Raw genomic sequence first — 22,364 nt, 5'->3', positions numbered from 1 at the left:
TAGGAAGTGACGAATGACTGAGGTCAGTGTCTGCAGGTCGGGCGACATTCTATCCTGTCCTGAAGCCGCCCAGGGACCTCGTGCGGTACCACGGACCAGGGCCCTGCACAGCCGCCAGGAGGAGTGGAGCGGCCGAGCCTGCAGAGGGCGCTCTCCGGTCCACCGCCGCCCGAGCCGCGGCCGGGAGCACTCCCGCGACGGCGCGCTGCAGCCGGCCCGGGGCCTGGTCGCACCCTCCACCTTCAGATCCGAAAGCTTCTTCGCCCCGAGCAGCCTGCGGCGGAGGACAGGGGACACGCCGCACAGTCCAGGCCATGCTGACGCGCTCCCCTCTGTCCTCAAGAGAGGCTGCTGCCTACTGCCTGATTTCTGATTTCAAAATCGCGCTTGGTACTGCAAATCTTGTATTTAAGGTTCAATAAACAACCCCACAAACACGTAAACAAACCGGCCCCTGCAGCGATCGCGGGGGAGGGCACCGGGCCTTGCAGCCGCGGAGGCGGAGGCAGCGGGCGAAGACAGTGCGCAGTCTGTGCCACCACCTCCGGTCCCCGGCGTGCGGGGCCACAGCCGGGCGCAGGGCGCGGAGCCGACTGGGATCAGCAGCTTCCCGCCTCTGCTCTCCGGGCCGAAGGCCGCGCCTCCCCCGCGCCCGGGGCGGTCTTCGCGCTCCAGCCCCGACGCCGCCGCCGGCGCCATCCGCAGGCTCGTTGGCGCTGGCCCGCCTCGGCCTCCGCGGGCGGCCCCGGCCCGGGTCGCTCGGGGTGGCCGCGCTGGGGGAGGTCGCGTGGCGACGCGCGCGGCCCGGGCGGCGCCGGCGGCTGCAGCAGGTGGGCACCGTGGCGCGGCTCTGGATCTACCCGGTCAAGTCCTGCAAGGGGGTGCCGGTGAGCGCGGCGGAGTGCACGCCCCTGGGGCTGCTCAGCGGCCACCTGCGGGACAGGTACGGCCGAGCCTGGGCGCGGGGCAGCGCGGGGTGGGGTTAGAGCGGGGGAGGTCTGCAGAGTCTGCTAACAGGTCCTGCCTACCCTTGCAAAGAAACTGGGAACGGGTGGGACAAGGAAGAAGAGAAAAAGTGACCTTCAGCCCCCAACAGCAGACCCTGGGGCCTGGGACTCTGAACCTCTCCGTCCCGACTCGCTTTCCCGAGATGGGCGTATTTCCACTTCCCACTGGCTCGAGCTCTCAAGTGCTCCCGATAAGGTGTGGTGGCTGTCCCCAGGTGTCTGCCGGTGTGCAAGCGGAGGGGGTGAGCTTCAAGGGATGGGTCCCCATCGCTTTATTTTTAGTGGTTTCTCGAGAGATCTTGGAGAAAGTTGGCGCGTTAGAACCCAGCACTGAAAGAGCGCGCCAAGGCGGAGCACATAACAATAATGATACTTTCTTACAGCTTAAAAAGTGCTATTGCATGTGTTGTTTTCACTAATTCTCTTCAGCGTTCTTCTGCGGTAAATTACCTGAGGTTCAGTGCCGCACGGCAGAGAAACCAGGACTCTCGTTTTCTTTGGCACATTGAAGCTTTGTAAATAGTGATTTTATTAGTGTCCCAGCTGGGTAGTGAGGAGCTGTGTGGATTCCGGGGGGGTCAGCGAAAGTTGCAAAATCCCGGAGCTAGCGGCTCTGTCCTCTTCTGGGCTTGGCTTCTGACCACTCTGGGCCTCATTGTAAGGCAGCGCTAACCCAAAGCAGCCCTCACAGCCTCAGCAAGTGGCGCGGGCCTGATGGCTGAGACTTTTCCCCCAGCAGCTCCCCAGGTAGAGGGCATCTCATGACATAGTTAAAGGGGAGCTTTGCACCTTTGCTTCAGGCAGGAAGCCAGGAATCCTAAATATTCCCTGGTTTGTGTAGTGGGCTCTGAAAGATGGTGGGATTTATTGAGTTCATCTGTTTTTGTAGGCTCAGAGGCAAAAGGCATAGCAACTTTGCTATATCGATTCAAAAAGCATTCATTGAGCTCATATTGCAACAGATGGCAGTTAGGAGCTGGCATTTGTAGCAGACCTATGGTAAATTCTGTTTTTGTCAGCACACACTCCCAGAAAGTATGATCAAGAGTAGCCAACAGAGGCTTACGGTCTTGGGTGATAACCCAGTCGATGGAGGTTGTGACAAGTGCCAGGGAGCACAGAGAAAGGAGCTGGAAGCTCCTTTCTGGGGTGGTCAGAAAGGACTTCACAGAAGAAGAAACAGCTTGAGCTGAAATTGGAAAATGATTACGAACCTTCCAGCCAAGTGTTTGGAGTGAGAGGGAATAAGCTGGGCAAAGACACTGGGCTTGAGAGGATAGGGTATGCTGGGGGGAAGCCTGGCATACTCTGACGTATTTGCCAAAAGAAATTGAAAGCAGGGACTTGAATATGATGCATGTTCTTTGCAGCATTGAATGTTGAGTGTTTACTGCAGCCTTATTCGCAATAGCCAAAAGGTGGAAACAACCCAAATATACAACGACAGATGAACGGAGAAACAAAATTAAAATTGGGTATATACATACACACAATGGAATATTATTCAGCCATAAAAAAGAATGAAGTTCTGACTCATGCTGCAACATGAATGGACATTGAAAACATAATGCTAATTGAAATAAGCCAGACACAAAACAACAAATATTGCACGGTTCCAACTATGTGAAATATCTGGAATAGACAAATTCACGGAGACAGAAAGTGGATTAGAGGTTAACAGGCTGAGGAGAGGGGGTAATGAGGAGTTATTGCTTAATAAGTGAAGAGTTTGTATGGGATGGTGAAAAGGTTTTGGAAATAGACAGTGGTGATGGTTGCGCAACAGTGTGAATGTACTTAATGCCACTGGATTGTGCACTTCAAAATGGCTAAAATGATAAAAATGGTTAAAATCACATTTTTAAAATTCCATTTTTATTGATGGACACTTATGTTGTTTCCACCTTTTGGCACTATGAATAAGGCTGCAATGAGCATTAATAAACAAGATATGTGCCTGAGTCCCTGTTTTCAATTCTTTGGGCCCTATACCTAGGAGTATGCCTGTATTTTATGTTGTATATATTTTATCACAACAATATGTGTGTGTGTGTGTGTGTGTGTGTGTGTGTGTGTGTGTGTGTGTGTGTGTGTGTACATTAAAGACAGGCATGTGTGAAGGCATGGGGAGTAAGAATTGCTGGAAAAGGCTTATAAAGGGCCTTGCAGGCCTTCCTTAAGAGTTAGAGATTTATCTGAAAGCTGGAACCACAAAGAGATTTTGAATGAGGTGATGACAAGATCAGATCTGCATTTTGAGATGATCAGACCACTGTTATTACCAGGAAGAATTACTAGAAAGAATACTCATGTGCTGGTACCAAGAATTTGGGGCAGGGTAGGGTAGGATGAAGATTTAGGGCATCTGTGTGCAGGATGAAGGGCTGACAAAAGGCAGTCCTCAAAAGCACACACTTCTATAATTTTATCATTTGGTCGGTGTGTACTGACATGACCAAGTGCCCATATGATTTGCTTTCTTGGTAGCTGAGAGGTAACCTATACAAATGTGTTGTTTTTCTTTATTTCCTGGAAATGATTCTTTTCGCTGCTCTTATTTTTCCATTTTTTTTCCCCTAGGGAGAACCTCTAGACCAGGAGTACTGAACCAGAAAAAATATTGTCCTGATTAACAATAGACCTTTTAGCAAATTGCAGAATTCATAACACTGCAAATTGAAACACAGTTTTTTAAAAGGTGGGGGGTGGAATTGTCAAGGTGTAAGTGGCACTGCTTGCTGCTCAGCCGAACTCCACCATCTGTGAACAGTGTGAGCAATAGTCTCGTTATTTCCACCGACAGGAGCCCATTGCCTTCTAGGTGGTGAGCACCATGCTTCCTGTGCCCCTCAAGTCTTCCTATGAGATAGATCTTGTCATCTCCTTGGGGCATGTTTCAAGAAAATGATCAGGCTCTCTGGCAATTGAGATAAAAATATAATTAACTTCTTTGATTTCTCTGCCATCAAGGAGCTCAAAATGTTCTGCAGATATCATATGTCGGATGGCTGAATGGTTATTAAACCCTCTGAAATGAACTGACAGAGTGGGTCTTGCTGTGCTGCTGATGTTTAGGACAGTCAGACACACACGCCAGGCTTACAGGGAGGAAATCAAAGATGTTGGTGTATAATTGAAGCTCCCACAAAGACTGGCTGCCTGTCATAGTGGCCCACACATATCCTGTGTTTTGAAGATGGCAGGTTTTGGCTTGTGATCAATAAGGAGGGGAACGTGGTTACTGCTTGCCAGGAACCTTGTCTGGTCCTAATTTCCCTAACCTGTGATGGTGACGCCCTGACTCTCAGTGCAGCCTACACGAAGGACCTGCAGCTGCCCATCAAAACACCCACCACGAACGCAGTGCGCAAGTGCAGGTAAGGAAGGCAGGTCTTAGCCCTTGCTTGAATAAGTACTCATGCAATTTTGAGAAAATGTGAATGACAGAGGGAATCCTGAAAAAACATTATCAGTAATTAACCATTGATTGCAAATGTACCATATGTAGGGCCAGGTCCTCAGCATCATAAATACTGTATCTAAAAGAAGGAGAAACAAGGAAGCAGCTTCAGAAGCTCATGTTGTGGGATGAAACACAAAAGTCATATGCAGAAACCCATGGGAGCAAAAGCATATTGACACATCAGCAAGAAGAAAATAATACTACCAAAGGAACAAGGACAAAAATGGGGTGGGAGCGGTGGGGGACAGTGTCCTGGAAGAGGTGAGAGTAGATCTGCGTACTACCATAGGACTTTCCCTACCTTAGAAAAATTGGGAACCTTCCAAGTCTGAGTTGGGAAAGGACTTGCAAATGGCTATGTGACCCGTCGTATTCAGTTCTAATGAAAGGAAGTTCCAGAACAGAAGTGAACAGCTGCAATCAGGAGAGTGATTTGACCTGCACCTGCCCCATGGTCAGTGTCACAGTAAGGGTGGAGAGTCAGCCCAGGGGCGTACAGAAGCTCTTTCTCCATGCCAGAAGGGCCGCAAGAAGGCAATTGTTCCAGGAAAACTAGCTTTGCCTCTAAGAAATCGTGTCTACAGTTGATTTCTCATCCCATTGTGGGAAAATCAACTTTTGGTACAATTATGTTCTTGTTACAGTTTCTGCATTTTTGTATTAAAATGCAATGTATAGCCTATCATAGAAAATAACATCATATCAAAAACTGTAATTACCTAAAAAATGTCTGAAGACCCTGAAAAATTTATAAAAAGTAATACCGATATGATTTCTATATCTTAGAGTTTTAAACACAATAATAGGTTTTTATTTTAATTTGGTGGGTTTTATGATTATAAAAGTAGTACATATTCATTGTTGAAAATCTGTAAAATAAAAAAAAGAGCAAAACAAAACTATCTGTGATAATGGTAATTAATATTTTGGCATATTTTCTTTCTGTCTCTTAGTATGTCTACTACTTTTAAAACCAAATTGAAATAATACCAAAAAACAGGGTCTTGAATACTGTATATAACTTAACCTGATGTGTTGAGTGTTAAAAAGTCTTCAAAAGTACCATTTTCCATGTTGGCATAATATTTTGTTCCATGGGTGTTCTCTAATGCATTTTAACATGCCCCCATAATTAAACATTTGAATTGTTTTCAGTTTTTTCCAGATATAATGACAAATGTGGTGAGTATCTTGGCATACATCTTTGTTCATATCTAAGGAATTATTTCTTCAGGGAAAAATTCTAGCAGTGGTTTTGTTTGAAATAAGAGTATGGATCCTACAGATTTTTGACACATACTGTTTTCAGAATGGTTATACTTGCTTATTTAGCCACCAGCAGTTTAACTGAATTCTAACTATTATGTTCAAAAATGTTTTGCCATTTTTTACACGCAAAAATGGTAATTTCTTCTTAATTGGATTTGCATTTTCAATTGTATGAGGTAAACTTTTTAATACGTCCATTGCAATTTGTATTTAATGTTTGTCCATATCCTTGTTCATGTTTGTTTGCCGTGGTTAGATATTTCTCTTATTTTCTTGTAGTTAAAATTTATTTTTCATTTTATTTTTAATTCATTTGGAATTGTGTGGAAACACTTTTCATAGTTCCATATAGGCTTTTTGGTCCATGCCTCAAAGACTAAACAAGGGCATATTTGAAAATTGCAAGATTTGAAGGCTTAGACATTCTACAGCAGTACGCACACTGCTAGAAGGTCCCAAGGGCCATCTGGGGCTCCCGTTTCCTTTGGCAGCCGAGGCCATTCTCTTGAGAAGGAGTTGTAACTTCAGCTCACAGTTTCCTAATGATTTCCAATGAGTTTTTGGGGTCCTTCAAAAGGTCATGATGACAGCCAGTACACCTGTTTTCATGGGTGAGGTTTTTACTTGATCTGCTCACAAACCATGCCTGCCACTAATCGATACAGAGAATTAGGACCCTCATATGGATTATTCAGGCAAATGTCTTGAAATCATGCCAACCTTATCTTTGTCAAAGGTTTTAGTAGCATTTAGAATTTTTTTTTTTTGCTTGGACTCTTGGGACAGTACGCAAGTGAAATATTGGGCCCAAGGACATGATGGAGGCTGCCCAGAACACAGGAGAAATGTGGGAGGAGCAGGAGGAAGACAGAGAACTAACGCCACTTATGGAAAGGCCTAACGTTTGGGGTGATTATGAACCTGAACCCCAGGATCTACACATAGAGGTTGCAATGCAAATCAGTGTCAGTTAAGAGGGCAGATGTTTAAATGGCCCAAGGTAGATGCTATTGCTTTAACTCAGTAAAGATAATTATTGCCAGCTGAAGCCTTTAGGAATCTAAGCAGCCTTCCTGTCCATCTCCTCCACCGCATGTTCCTTCAGCCTCCTGTAAATGCAACTAAGAAGCCAGGGCTGCTGAATGGCAGGACTGAGAGGGGCCTTTGTCGGGTGTGAGGTTTTGACTCTGGGGAAAGGAGGTGACTTTGTTTTTATTGCACAGGCATCAGCAAAGAGGCATCTAACAAGGAGACGACCTTCGAGGCCGTCTCCATACGTACATTTCGGTAATGCTGCCATTGCTCAAGATGCTTCTGAAATTAACATTTTAGACATTAAACTTCACACACACACACACACACACACACACACACACACGCTAACCTTCTCACACACACTCAGTTCTGGAAATCTTCACCCTCTTATGGTGAATTTGATTTTTGGAAAAAAACAAAGAATCATTTGGAGCTAAGTCCAGTGAATAAAGAGATGATCAATCTATGTAGGTCCATTTTTTGGTTAAAAATGAGGTTAGGCTCAAAAGTACTAACAAGTAGATAAGATTAATGTTAGATTAGAATTATTATTTTACTTCCTAAGGTGACTGCTTTGACAGTAATACCCACTTGGACGTGTGAATTTTGGCATGCTTATTTTATTCATTTTATTTATTCTTCATCTTGGTCCAGCATAGAGAAAGGCAGATGATCCTGGTGTTTGTTGATAAAGTGGCCTCATGCCTCACAGTCCTTGCGTGCATACCTCAGCCCTCCGGCTCTCAGGAGGTCAGTTACAGTGGCCGGACGGGAGTGTGTTAACACACCGCCAGCCGTGTGGGAGGGCAGTGCTCTTTTCAACATTAGCATGACACTCGTACTTCAATAAGGTTTTTACAAGTTCACGAACACTTTGAGTACAAGTAATGTCACTGCTTAGTGTCGTAACTCAGGCATTAGTAATAATTTCTCATTTTATGTAAAGAGCAGTAAAGTAAAATTGTGTAAAAACATAGTATACTGTACTCTTGATATATCTTATAACATAAAAATCCATTTATACATTACTTTTAGAGAATGGATGCTTTTGTTTGATTAAATATTTGATTTAAGGAATAACTATATAAAGACAGCTTGAAATAACTGGGGAAAAAATCTGTAGGATAATTACTACCATCTACTGAGCACATCCCAAACCTAAGAACTGTTTTGGGGACTTTTGTCCTTAATCCTCACAAGATAGTTATGCTTTTATCCCCATTTTAGAAATGAAGAAACTGAGTCTCAGGAAAAGACAGTATCACCAAGGTCGTGGAGCTTATCACCTGTGGAAACAGATGCACACACAAGTAGATCTCCTAGACTCTCCCACGCTTTTCCAAACGGCAGGCACTTGCATAGCACTTGTGGTTTGATTTAGGCCAAACCACAAACCACGTGTACGCTACTTAATATTTTCCTTTAAATTAATTTAGCTTAAAGAACAAAACCTTAAACACATTCATCTAAAAAGGAAACTTTATATGGCTACCTATGTAATTTGCCAGATGTTGAAGGTAACTGAAAAAATAAATATGATACAAGTAAAATGTTACTAAATTCTAGCTAGAAACTATTGCCTGGAGAGGCTTCTGGTCCCTAAGGTCTGTTCTTTCCTTGTTAAAAGAGGTGATTATCAAATATTGCTAAAAATTTAAAGATTTACTATCACTAAACTGAAGAGAATCACTGTCTCTCTGTGGAATTCACCATTATTTAATGTTGTACCCAGGTGCCACCTACAGTTATCTTGAATACCCACAGTGGTAATGTCCTACAGTGACTTTTCTATAAGGGAACTAGAGAAATACTTGGAGAGAGTGTGTGAGTTGGGTGAGGTTGTCTCCAAGAACTAGACACACATAACCTCAAGAAGTTCGTGTGCCACGTATTGTAACAATTTCTATTTCCCTGTCAGATGCTCACTCAGATGCCAGCCCATTCTCCATCCTTTCTGAGGCGTCGCTGGCGGATCTCAACTCCAGGCTGGAGAAGAAAGTTGAAGCAGCTAACTTCAGGCCCAATATTCTAATCTCAGGATGCGGTGTTTATGCAGAGGTAGCACTGTGCCTTCCTTGCCTCTTTCCTTGGAGTTAACTTATTTTTAAGGTATGAGAGTCTTCAACATTGGATTAGATTATTTTGAAGGGTGCGTTATTTACTGACTGCTATGCAACAATTCAATGCTTAGATTTATTCAGCACCTAACACGTGCAGACTTCTATGTGGAGGACACAAATATGGCTCAGGCTGAGTTGCTGTTGTCAAGGAGACGATTCAGGATCCCAGGCTTCTAAGGAGAATCCTAAGTCGGCAGATTCATTTCGGAGCCAGATATACTTAACATAGGCTACATGATCTGTGTGGGCCATGGAACAAGAAAGCACATGCTCGTGTCTTGTTGAAGATAGGCTTCCTGCTTAGTAGATGACTCCCTTGTGGAAGACAGCGTGGCTGCTGGGTGGGGGGTTGTTGCCTGTGAGCTAATGGCACCACCCTAAAACACTTCCAGTGCCACCTTCAATCCACCTTCAGCGGTCTGCATTGAGACTAGCATGAGGAGCCCTGACGCTTGGTCTCCAGTGCTCCACGTGACTCTGGTGGCAGATTTGCCTTTGTAACAGTTTTGGATGTTTACTTTGCCCCTCTCCCTCGTCTACTGTGAAGGCAGTGGCTGGGCCTGGAGGCTTGGCGAGTGGCCACCAGCTGTGGGTGCTCAGATGGGCACTAGCCCTCAGATGGGAGCTCAGGAGTTCTGGTCATGCTCCAGGTTAGTGTATGGGAAGGGAGGTAAAGGGAAGAAGAAAGTGATCCTTGCCTCTGTCCATTTCCTTGTGTCATGGGGAAAACTCAGTCCACACAATCAAGTGCTAATGCCTCACACTCAGGAGAGTTCATTCTGTCCTGCAGTTTTGCTGTGGGAGGCTGTGAGATGTGCTGAGTGTGAAGCAGCCTGGGGACTTGACTCCCACGTTCAGACCAAGGACCTGAGGTCTGCTCTCGGCTGTCTTGCTGTCTTCCATGTGGCTCCATACAGTGCCCCGAGTCTCACTGACCTTGCCTGGAAAATAGGGTGACTGTTTCTGCCTGGATTACCTTGTAAGTTTGTGGAATGATTGATTTGGATAAGGTAATTAATGAAAAGTATAAATGCAGTATCAATCAATGGAGGGTAATAGAAGTATCTCCAAATCCACCTTTAATGTTCTATATAAAATACTCTTTGCTCAGTCCCAGACTTCCAAGCATATCATTTTTTCTAAAGATGGCAGAGAATTTCGTAGTGTGAGGTGACTGAACTGTGTGTATTATCCCCTAAGATCCTGGGCTGGTCTGTTCCTCAATGTCCCTTTGTGATTAAGAGTGCAGGTGTCTTTGCTCATGCGCACCATAGTTCAGTCTGACTTATCCAAGAGGAAAAAACAGTGTTTGGTCTCCTTTGACCACCTCATTGATATTCATCTTGCTCCAGCTGTGGCCGGGACAGCATCTCCTGAGGGTTTTCCTTCTCATGAAAAGAGGAATGAGGGTGGGTTTTTATCTAGTGCTCATACTTTGCTTTACCTGTGTCATCTCATTTATTCTTCACAGCAGCCCCATGGGGTAACAGTTATTCCCATTTCACAGGAAGAAGGGAGAGGCCAGGTAGGCCAGTTTGCTTACCTGGAGCTATAGTGCAGCCAGGCGTGGAGGAGCTGGGCTTTGAACCCAGATTGTACCACAAGGCCAGAGGAACCTGAGAATTCTAGGGGACATGCATGGGGTCTGAACGCCTGGATTCTAATTCACCTGCTTCAGTAGATGGCTGTACAATCCCAGACAGGCCCCTGAGCCCCTTGAGACTGCTGCTACTTGTAGTTGTAAAGTGTGGGTGATTTCAACTGGCACCTCCCCTGATGGGAGCTGTGAGAATCACAGTCAATAACGACTTGTGGAAAAGCTCCAAGACATGAAGTACCATAGAGAGGTAGGGAATATTCCATTTCTATACTTTCTCCCTGGCTATGACCCACTTCAAGCTGTCTTCTTCCATGTGATCTTTGTGCCATGGTTTATGTTAAAGACATTTCCTACTGCAGAGTTCTGAGATAGCAAGATGTAGGTGGGATGACATGAGAGGAGAGGAGATGACCAGAGCAGGACTTCAGATCTAGGAGGTCTCTTTGAGTTGAATCTTATTCTAGAAACCTTTTTCTCTCTCTATCTCTGAGTGTTTTCTAATTGGGAACCCTTTGTATTGGTTAACACAGTGGTGGCTGAGTTGGCCTTGCTTTAGTAATTCCCTCATCCCATGGTGGGCTAGTGCCCCATGTTCCACACACTGTGGCTAGAAATGTGGGGACACAAGCGTTGAAGACACATTGCTGTTTCTCCTAAGGAGCTCAGAGTCCAGGAGCTTGGTAGTGAACAAAACAGTTCCAACCCAGTGAGATAAGCCAGGATGGTGGTGGGCGACCACATCATGGACAAAGACAGAGAGGTATGAGCACCGGTTGGGGCACTCAGGGCACAGGCTTCTCATCTGTCTATGCTCACCCTTCCCATCTATGTTTTTCAAAACCTCTCTACACTGAGGACGCCTAACTAATATCCGTATGTGGAGTAAACCAACATTAAAGCAAATGTATTTCACAGGGCCTATTTTCCAAAGCCCTGTGATCTCAGGTTTAGCCTAACCTTTTGGAATTACATACAGAAATGTTAAACCTTGCAAAAGACAGGAAACTTTCCTCAGGCTAAATACTTTGTAACACAGCAAAGTTGCTGGCTCAAGGACAGACAAGTTTCTTGATTGATATGTAAAAATACTGGGGAAATTGCTGTAGGGAAGGAAAATGATTGCTAAGATCAAGCTTTTGTTGGTGGATCACTTAACCTTTTGCAAATTGCATTATGGAATGTCACTTTGCTTGTTTCACTGATATTACCGCCTCTATTGTTAAACCCTGGCTATGTTCTTTTCCTGTAACTTCCTGGTCTGGAGAATAAATGCTGGGAAAGAACCCCAACTTTGTGGTTAATTTACAAAGGAAGGAAGGCCTCTCTCTTGAGGGTTCCAGGCAATTAACCCCTTTGGGGTCTCTTACTGCTTGGAAGAGATGGGCTTTGAGTAATCCTTTTTGTGGCTCCGTCACCCAGGGGAAGAGAGGTGATAAATCTGTGGGAGGCAAAGCAACATCTGTACACCAGAACTCCCCCACTGCCTCCTCATGTCTCCACTTGGATGTATAATGCAACTTCAGGGTGTCCAAAATTGAGGGTGGAATCTCCACCCCAAAGCCTGCCCTGCCCCGTATATTGTATACTGCACACATAAGCCACATCACGCTGTTCTTTTCTCACAGCACCTGGTGGTTCTCCATCTCTCTTCAAGTGAAAGAGGGGATCCTCCTGACCACCTGCAAGGCCCAGCATGGTCCTGTGCCATCTGGTTCCTGGGCCTCCACTCCTCTCCCACTTGGGCTCCCGGCCACACTAATCTCCTTCCAATGCCAGGACCTTTGCCCTTGCTGGTCCTCTGCCTGGCACATCTTTCCTCACACACCTGCATGGCTTGCTCCCTGCTGAGGCCTTTGCTGAATGCCCCATACCCCCAGCACACGCACCCCCTAACATACTGTGTTTACTCATGTATTTGTTTATTGTCTGTTCCCCATGTGAGCTCCTTGTTGACAGGGACTGCTGTATTTCCAGCTCCTAGAAGAGTACCTGGCACATAGTAAGTGCCCTGTAATGATTTGCTAAGTGAGGGAATGGGCAGAGGCTGGCCAGGAGCAGCAGGAGGAGGCACTGAAGGACAGGAACATGAACAGGGCATTGGAGGCACAAGAGAACTTCCATCCTCTAGGCTGGGATCCAGGAGAGAAGAGCAGAAGTACTTGGTATCAGGTTTTGGGGGGTCAGGAAGTGATGGAATCAAATTTGCATTGTACACATTTGCCTCTGGCGGGAGTCTGGAGAAGGATAAGAGCAGGTGGGGCCAGGGTGAATCCAGGGACAGCAGGCTAGCACGGTCAGCCAGTAAGAAGGCTGAGGCCCTGCATAGATGCTTCTGGAAGGCAGACACACTTGCCATCTTGGAACCTACCTTCTCAGTACCTGTGGTCCCTCTCTGCCTCCCTTCACCTCGTCTGCATGCCTGACCCTCATTTCTTAAACCTTCACTTCTACCCAGTACCACAGCAGGGATATGTACACATTCAGCAAACTTTTCTCAGCCGTGGTCACCGTGCCCTTTGGACCGGTGGATACTACTTGTAGGAACTTTTATCCCTTGGGTGCGCTGTTCTTGCTTCTGTGCTGTTTGTCCTTTTACTCCTTACCCAAAGCAGTTCTGGCCTTGACCCTTTTCTCTCTCCACCTTCCTTGGTGATCACACCATCTCCTGCAGTGTCACCATTTAGAACCCTTGTGCAGGTCCAGCCTGGACTCCTACCACCTCCCCAAACCCCTCCTCCTGACGTCACAACTCCTGAGCTTGGGTGGCCCCTGGCTCCTCCCTGTGCCATGTGCCTCCCAGCTCCAGCCCCAGCTGCTCCCCTTTCTGTTCCCAGCCACCAGATACATCAGTCCTTTGTCACCTCTAGCCTGGACCACTGAGTGGTACTTCCTGGACGCTGCCACAGCTTCGCCTCCCACGGCACCAGTATGATCTCTTCGACTGGAAAGCTGTGACAAATCTTCAGTGTTGCTGCCTTGCTCAGAAGCCTGCAGTGGTTCCACATTTCTCAAAAGATCCAAACTTCCCACTCCATCATTCAAGTTCATCTGTAATCTTGCCACGATTTGCTTTCCCTGTCTTTATTTTCAATAAAATCTCCACATTACAGACTGGACTAAAAACCTAATATGTATTCTTCTGTCTCCTTGTCAACTAGAATCTCACCTCTGGCCCCTTTAAAACTCCTGACCTTCTTTAAAAGCCCAGAATAAAAGCCACCTCCCTGGTGAAGTCTGCTCTGATCCCAGACCCAGAACGCCTCCTCCCTTCTCTGAAGCCACACCGCACACCTCTCACACACTGGGGCTTGTCCTGTTTAAACTGACCACCTGCAGATAGTGTGTCCTGGTGGGGAGACTATCAACGAGCTCCTCTTGAGTGTGCAACACAGTCGTGGGCCCATGATGTGTGTTTACAAAGTAGTTTCTTCTTTTCCTACTCTTTGCAACATAGATACTTTCTTTATGGTGACCTTTTTACCTATTGATCTGTGACTCATACTCAATAGTTTTCATTGCACATAGAAGGGGCTCTGGAAATATTTCTTTAATTAATAATAAATTAATTCCCTAACCGGAACCCTCGTTTCTCTCCTTTCGTACATTTTCATCAATGACCACAGTGCCCCCTGCTGCAGAAGTGTCCACAGGCCGGGCGGTGGCCGCTCCCATCCGCGGTGCCCGGTTTTCTGCACTATTGAGTGAGAATCATACAGTTAAGAGACCCATTTTATGACTTCAAACAACAACAACAACAAAAAACCCCTGCAATGCATGGATCGAGAATAACACACACTCCGTCTCTCGGCTCGGGATCAGCCGGGGCAAGGCCGTAGCGCACAGATCGTTGCCCCGGGCTCTCGCTGGGCCGGGCTGCGCCTCTTTCTGAGGGTGAGACGGTCAGGACCGCAGTCGATGCCCTCTGCCTCCCCGGGCTCCTCCCTGCTGGCTGCTGCCCCTCTGCCTCGAGGCTCTGTCCGTCTCGTGCGCCCCGCAGCTCACGTCTCAGCGGCTCCTGAAGCGCCCCGGGCCGGGCCGGCCTGAGGATGCGCCCTCTAGCGGTCCGGGGATTTCTGCCGGCACCGTCGACCCGGAGCTCGGTGTGCTGTCGTGGTACTTCTGGGGCAGGTATGTCCCATCTCCCCTGCTGCATTTGAGGTGCTCAGCCCACCGATTTGACTTGGCTTGAAAAGTGGGCTCCACTGGCCCCGCGCACAGGAGGATGCCCGACGAGCTGCCAGTCTGGAGCTTTGCAAATGCTGCAGAGCGGCCAGGAGGGGTGAGGTTCTTCATTTGTTCCTGTCCGGCCCAGGGAGATACACGACACACATATGCAGTGACTAAGGATCTTAATCCACGTAACCAAAGGGATCTGATACCACCTAGAGGAGTGAGTGATCCCCTCTCTGTACCACCTCTTCCCTCTCACCCACCCCCTCAGCCCACCCCCGCAGAGTCAAGTGGGATCAGTCAGGGTGGCTTCCTGTAGGAGGTGGGTTTCCATGACAGTTTTACAGGTGAGAGGAGAGAGACCATTTCCTCTCACTGATCAAAGGACATATCAAAGACAGAGAGAGAGGGCGCATGAGGCTGCGTGGGTGTCAGTGGTTTCTCAGGACTGAGGTTAAAGTCTGCCAGCTTTCATGTGAGTGATGTCACTCGTGGGAACTCCCTCTACTTGTGTGTCAGGACAAAGGCCCGAAGGGGCTCATAGGAATTTGTGCTGTGTCCCCTAGGATTCTTGGGACGAGCTTCTCATTGGGGATGTGGGACTGAAGAGGGTGATGGCTTGTTCCAGGCAAGGCTCTTTCCTGTCCCTGTTGCTGTGAGGGAAGGCGACAGTCACTCTGCTTTGTCCCGTGTGTGATGCTGTTTGTATGTGCCCAGGTGCATCTTTACCACAGTGGACCTGGACACCGGCATCACGAGCAGGAAGGAGCCGCTGGAAACACTGAAGAGGTAGGACCAGCCAGGTGGGGTCGCAGCTTTGGATGGAGGTCCCTGGGACAGAAGCAATTTAATATTTATAAGAGGAAGCGGTGAAAATGCCTCACACATGCAGTCTTGGTGCTGAAGGGGGTCCTAATCACTAGGTGATTTAGGAAACATTCCCGGGTGCAGTGGTCACCAGAACTCCTGTTTGCACAGATAATTTATTCTTCATTTAGAATTCATTATCCGAATAAACCAATTAAAAAACCCCAAAACATTGCTTAGATATCTTGGCAAATTTTATCACGGACTGAGCTGATATCAAAAAATGTACTAGGTATGATGGATGGCATTGTGATTATATAAGAAATGTCAATATATTTTAGGGAAACTTGTTGAAGTATGTATGTAGGAGGGAAGTGACATGATGTCTGGGATCTGCCATACATTATTTAGGAAAAAAAAGAATACATGAATACATGGAAAAATGCATGAAAATCTTGGTAAATAGAATCTGGGTGATAATTATGTAGGGTTTTTTTTTGCAGTTTTCTTTCTACTTTGTGTTTACTTTAAAATTTCATAAGAAAAAACTTAAAGTGAAAGACAATTTTAGAGAATAATTTTAAATTGTATATAAAGATGGCCAAGACAACATTAATTTTACAAAGGTGATTACAAAATAGCATAAATGCTATTTACTTGTTGTTTTGTTTATTTGATTTTATTTTTTAAAAATATACAAATATACACGAGTAAATAAAAAGCTGAAAGGATATAAATCAAGATGTTAATGGAGGCACTTTTTTGCTAATAGAGTTGTGGAAAATATTTATTCTTATATGTGGTCTCTAAACTTTCTATAATTAACCTGCATTACTTTTCCTAAAATAGCAACAGTAACAATTCAGGATCTGTACACTTCAGTGCTCTTATCTGCCAAATCTGGACCCATGAAATTGCTAAAGCTCTGAAAATGAACTAATGATGCTCATTTTAATCAGTCCTTTGACAGTGAGTGCAGAGTCACAGGCGGGGCTTCACGTGTCATCTCTGCAGCCCCTGAGACACTGGGTTTTGGTGCTGACTTGGCGTCCCTTGTGTCACTTGTAGAGGAGAGGGCAGGGACTGCTCTGGGCAAAGCCCTGGAAGATGGGGGAAGGAATGTAGTTGAAGAGGGGCCGTCTGGCATCAAACCGTCGTGAGAGCTCATTAGGTGAAGGCCACACTTAGGTCTGTGTGGCAGAGCTCGTTCCCCGCAGTGTGGGTCTGCGGCCGCCCTTCCTCCCACCCCTCACCCAGCTTTGGCCTTTTTGGGCCAACAATTTGGTCTTTGATCAGCTCCAATTCCTCCCTGCCCATTCTACTGTCCCAGGAGCTACTCCCCAACCCCTCTCTGAGTGAGCCCGACAGGTGGAACGCTGTCGTCCCAGCCGGTGTGTGACCCCTGAACAGGAGGCTTTGGGCGGGGCCTCTCTGTGTGTCCCAGTGTGAGGCCAGGTGTGGCGAGGCAGACAGATGGTGATCAAGGCCTGCGCCACCTGGAGGAGAGAAGTGAAGTCACACAAGGGGGGGTCGGCGGAGTTAAAGGTAAAGCAGGCTGACGGAGCTAGAGGAAGTCCTGAGGTGACAGGCACAGGCTGCTGACCACTGGGTGCGAGTTTACAGAACATGCCAAGAGTGGGCCATCTCTCAGGACCAGCCCGAGGCGAATCTCACCATTTTGAGGGATGTTGCATATTTCTCAACACTCAAAACATCGTTAGTTAACTATTCTGTGAAAAGTTAATACTGCGGGGCATTGAAGATGGGTACATTTCACTCCATGTAAATTTTACTTTAAAAATAGAAAATACATTTTTAACTGGGTAATAACGTGCAAGCGGAGCTGTGTAGAGGCGGAGTGTACCGGATGTCTGCAAGTCACGCGAGGTCTTCAAAAAGTTTGTCTAAAGATTCGTGTTATCTTTCAATTCCATTTTCCTGCAAACTTTTTGAAGTACCCTCATATTTGGAAAGGCACACAAAAAGAAAATACAATGGTTAGTGGATGCATAAATACGTGATAAAGGCAGCGTTAAGTGTAGAAGCCAAGTGATGGTAAATGGGTGTACAATTCTTTTACCTTGTTTGCCTGTTTGAGAATGTTCATACTGGAACGTTGGGGAATGTCACTGTGTGTGACGGGGCGCTGTGAGAGGAGTGGGCCTGTGAGAAGCAGCAGGGGTGGGCTGCCACTGTTCCGTGCACGTGCTCACTGCTGGCAGAGCGCAGTCTTCCTGTCGTCCAGGGCCTCGAGGAGCTGCAAGGAGGAGCTGCAAGGAGGAGCTGCAAGGAGGAGCTGCAAGGAGGAGCTAGCTGCAAGGAGGAACTGCAAGGAGGAGCTGCAAGGAGGAGCTGCAAGGAGGAGCTGCAAGGAGGAGCTGCAAGGAGGAGCAAGGCCGCGGGGTGGGGGGGGGCAGGGGACGGAGCCCAGGCCTCACACCAGCTGCTGTGACGTCAGCAAGTCCCTCCTTCAGGCCCCGCCTCCTTCCTTATCAAGTGAGGGGACCGGGCACCTCCCGGTGGTGCTGTGTGCAAATCAGCCACATGATCTGGGGAGCTGGCTGTCATCCTTTCTTACGCATCTTGTTCTCTCTCTCCCCCCAGCATGGTGCTTGGCGTTGGACATCCTTTCTGGATTTAGAAAGTTTGCATGCTTGCAGAAATGACCTCCTCAAAGCTCTCCGTGTGTTTGGGCTGGTTCTCTGAATCTCCAGCGCCCCCTCCTCCACGGGGAGCCAGTGTTTAGAGAAGGAGGATAATGGACCCCAACACAGAGGGAGGTGAGAGGGCGGTCGTCTGCAGGCTTTGTGCAGCCCAGCGATCTGGCCCTAATTGCTTCTAATACCCCGGGAGACAGTGCAGCAGCCCAGGTGTCTTCTTCTATCTCTTACTGAGGTTTAAATTACCAGGAAGGTGGTAATTCATGTTCTTCCCAGGACAGGTGGTCATAAATCGGGAAGAGAAAGGCCCGGCCGCATCACATAAATCATGGGAAGGAAGCACACAGCGGGGTCAACACGGCCTCTCTGCTCCTGGGCAGGCTGCTCGGAGCCACGCTGCTTTCTGTCTCTGCCTGCTTGTGGTACCCAAGGGCCAGCTTGCTTCTGGAATGCTCCGCAGGGAGACCTCTCTGTGCACCTGGCCTTTCCTGCTGATACCTGTCACCCGCAGGCAGAGCCAGGGTGACAGAGCAACACAAAAACGAGAAATACACCCAGCGTTGCTGGACCTCTGGAGGACGGAGGCCCAGGGGAGCCTTGCCTGTGAAATGCTCACAGCAGGCAATGCAGTGGAGGCCTGTCTGCTCACAGGAACGTATGAAGATGGAATTACTCTTCTTTCTGAAGGGAGAGTGATGCATACGCTGATTCTCACGGCTTAAGATGTGGCTGGAGTCAGTCATTGTGGTTTCTACAACATCTTGCTCCTAATAGAAAGAATATAGAACATTTTCCAGCATAGATGCTGGAAAAAAGTTTTGCTGGATGCATGAATACTTGGCACTAGCCACTTGTGTTAGGCTGGACTTACGTGAGCTAAAGGCAGAAGGATGGAAACTCCATAGGAGAAGACTTCTTCCCCCCCCCCCATCTGGCTCTGTCATCTACTATTTGTGAGACATTGGCAAGTCACTTAGGTTCTTGAGGTCTCAGTTCTTTATTTGTAAAAACTGGACCTAAAATACCTCTTCTGGTGGACCAGAATAAGGCAATAAGTATGATTTTTTCAAGTTGATGAGAAAATACTGTACACAATGACCATGTAAGCTAAGGTCATTGATAGCCTCAGTTTATAAACTTCACACCTTCTGAGACAAGAAGCCAGGGATACTTCTTTCCATTCTCTGAGGCTGTTTTAAATGAAACCTAACCTAAACCTGCTCATCGGCCAGCCTCTGGGATGCTGGTATCCATGTGGCACCTCTCCAGGCTTTCACAATGCTGTTTAATTCCTAACCTGGCCATAGGGTTAGTAGGTTGTGAGGCTTCAGGAGTGGCCTAGGCCCTGGGTGGCCTCATGATCTCCAGCAGTGGAGACTGAGCAGTGACCAGAGACCCTGCCTGTAGGCATGGCCTGGACATCGATCAATACATGCATAAACCAGGCAGTGTGAATAATGAGCAGCCCCCACTGGTGCACAGTACTTAACAGGTAACAAAAGCTTCCATTCACACTACACCCTGTAACTATGGAGACCTCTATTTACACTGAATAAATGTCTTGGGCTTCTTGCTCAAAAGCAATTGTATGTTTTGTGTTCATTGAAATAGAAAATGCACTAAGAAAAGAATTGTTAAATGATATTGTAATTTATTCCAACAGAAAAAAAAATGCATATATTTGGAAATACATATATATTTGGAGTTACATATATTTGGAAATATATATATTTGGATACATATGTGTATATATGAAAATATATATTTGGATATATATGGAGATATATATTTGGAAATATATGGAGATATGTATTTGGAAATATACGTGTATATTTGGAAAAGTCATAGGAGATCCATGTATGAGACAATACTGTGTTTTCAGTCTGTTGAACAAAGACTGGCGCGCACATGCATTCATAGGTCGCGTGCAGTCCCTCCTTATGCCCACAAGGGGTCGCTGGTGACCTCGTTTAGTCTCCGCACAGCCCGAGGGCGGCTTTCGCAGCGCTGGAGGGGAGCGGGGGGCTGGAGGGGGGCTGGAGAGGGCTGGCAGCAGGGACGCCCTGGCAGGCTAGGCCAGCCGGGAACCAGTTCTCCACCCCTAGCTCTGCCCATCCTAGACGGCAGAATGGACTGCCACCTGGGAGGCAGGTGACCGCGCAGCTTCCAGGGCTGGGCTGGGAGGGCCGGCTGCTGTCCTGGGTCCTCCACTCCTCAGCCACCTGGCGGGGAGTGACAGTGTATGTGGTTTCTGGGAAGGGGCAGGAGACTCAGGGTTTGCCGAGTGGCTCAGCCTTTACGTGGAGACATACACTGTCAGAGCCCTCGGTCCTTCTCAGCCTGTGCTGTACTCAGGAGGACATGATCCTGCTGGGAAGAGACCTCACCCGGAGTCACCAGACCCGGCTCTCGCCCAGCCTGACCGCTGAGACCTGTGACAGTGCGCGCCGTCTTACTCCTCTGAGAGTCACCTGTGAAATGGGGATAATTCAAATTCCCGCATACGCATGTTGTAAGGATTAAGAGAGAACGTGTGTGAAGTTCTTTATGTGCTGTCGATGTGTCATGCTTGGAAGTCCCACTCTCAGTTCCCTCCCTGAGATAATCGCAGGCCGGGACCCCAGATGGCAGAGCTTGGCAGCAACAAGAAACCCCAAGCTATAAAGGTGGTGCCTGATCCTGACGAGGCCACCCTCCGACAGACACAGATCCCCAAATGTCCCTGGTATTGCATGCTGACAGAGGAGAGGCAGGCCAGGAGAGGTGCCTGGGCTCATGGGTCCAAGGTCATTGCAGAAGCCTGATTAGGGACTAAGGCAATGCTCTCGGCAAGGCAGGTGACTTGGACAAGCAGCTCGCCGTGTTCATTTATTTATTTATTCATTCAGTTGTTCAATCAACGTGTTTTAGAGTGGCTACAGTGTACCAGGCACTGTGCCAGGCTGTGGGGACATAACAGAGAACCAGCTGGATGCAGGGCCTGCCAACATGGTGTTTACAGGCTGGATGAGGAGCTAAGCGTCTCCAGTAGGAGTTTCTAGATTTGACTGTCTCTGTTCTCCCACTAGCCATTTCTGATTTGAAGAACAAAATTACAACCAAGTTGTTGCCATAGATCTTTTTAAAGCAAGGCAGAATGAAATTAATGCTTTCTAAAAAAATGTTTAAAATTTTAAAATGATGTGAAATAGGGGTTACCTTAAATAAGAAACTGAAGGAAAACGTTTTCCTGGTGGTGGGGGGTGGGCGGCAGAATCTTGCTGTGTTATTCGAACACATCTGCTCAGGTGTGCTCTTCCTGAGGCTTCTCGAATTTTCTGCCTGACCAAGATGTTTATGCTGTTTCTAGTATAAGATTTCATCCACCAATATATTTATCTGGTGGAGAATGAGGGGGAGAGGTTGGTCATGGAGTTATTGCAGTGGTCAGAGCATGCTGGAAGCAAGATTCTGACAGCAGAAATGCGGGAAGGCCGTTACAGTCACGTGATGCTGCACAGGAGGAGCCTCCGGACGGAACGATGGGGAGGAAAGCGGGAAGGGGGACTCCAGGGCTCCAAGCCCTGGTAGGGGCTGGTAGGACGGTCATTCAAATGACAGGCCTGGAAGAGTCGGGAGGAAAGGTGCCTAGGGAAAAGGAAGGGGACAAGTATGTCCAGATATGTTGAAAATTTAATTTCTCAATGCAGGAAAGGGGACACTGATGTAGCGAAGAGATGTGGGGACACGGCTGTGGTCATGCTCCTGCTGTTCCCTACCCAGCTCCAGGAGGCGTTGCTCTGTTGGACTTTGGTGGGAATGATGCTCCTCAAGTATGTGACATGGTGGCCCTGCCTGTGGTGTTTGAGCTCTTGCTTGTTCGGCCGTGACTCATCACAGTCTTTCTCCTGTTGCAGTTATCTCCAGTGTGGCCCTTGTGAGCAAAAGTTGTATGGCAAATCGCCTCTCTTTGGACAGTATTTTGTTCTGGAAAGCCCAGAGACAGTGAAAGTGGGAGACCCCATGTACCTGCTGGGCCAGTAATGGAACCATATGTCCTGGGATGTCAGTTGCCTTTGAAATATGTCCACAAAAATGACAACACTTGAAGCATGGTGTTTCTGAATGGATACCTCAGCCTTTTCTTTAGATCTGTGATTTCTAAGCTTTTCCTCTCTGGGACTTCTTGTGTCTCAATGTTTTCAGGGTCTCAGTGAACAAAGCAAAGAAATATGGTCTTGCTAACTTAGTAGG

General features: G+C 47.3%; 1 protein-coding gene across 1 annotated transcript; it reads left to right on the top strand.

Annotated features, from left to right (window-relative positions):
- The first annotated feature begins 314 nt into the window (after positions 1–314).
- LOC134390215 (mitochondrial amidoxime-reducing component 1-like) lies at positions 315–22,154 on the top strand. The gene is made up of 8 exons (XM_063113448.1): positions 315–390; positions 475–943; positions 4,211–4,384; positions 5,636–5,652; positions 8,693–8,832; positions 15,231–15,292; positions 15,382–15,453; positions 22,028–22,154. Exons 1-8 carry the CDS (start codon positions 315–317, stop codon positions 22,152–22,154), a joined length of 1,137 nt encoding a protein of 378 aa, XP_062969518.1.
- Positions 22,155–22,364: the final 210 nt, after the last annotated feature.

Source organism: Cynocephalus volans, chromosome 11 (genome assembly GCF_027409185.1).
Source record: "Cynocephalus volans isolate mCynVol1 chromosome 11, mCynVol1.pri, whole genome shotgun sequence".
NCBI classification, from domain to species: Eukaryota; Metazoa; Chordata; class Mammalia; order Dermoptera; family Cynocephalidae; genus Cynocephalus; species Cynocephalus volans.
This window is presented reverse-complemented; position numbering and strand designations above follow the sequence as displayed.

What these genes read in the sequence shown, in the direction of transcription:
- LOC134390215 (XM_063113448.1), top strand. Translation starts at nt 315, where the DNA reads ATGCTGACGCGCTCCCCTCTGTCCTCAAGAGAGGCTGCTGCCTACTGC. An exon ending in AGCGGCCACCTGCGGGACAG is followed by an intron (nt 944 to 4,210) that starts GTACGGCCGAGC and finishes TGAAGATGGCAG; the next exon opens with GTTTTGGCTTGTGATCAATA. An exon ending in GATGCGGTGTTTATGCAGAG is followed by an intron (nt 8,833 to 15,230) that starts GTAGCACTGTGC and finishes TGTGTCCCCTAG; the next exon opens with GATTCTTGGGACGAGCTTCT.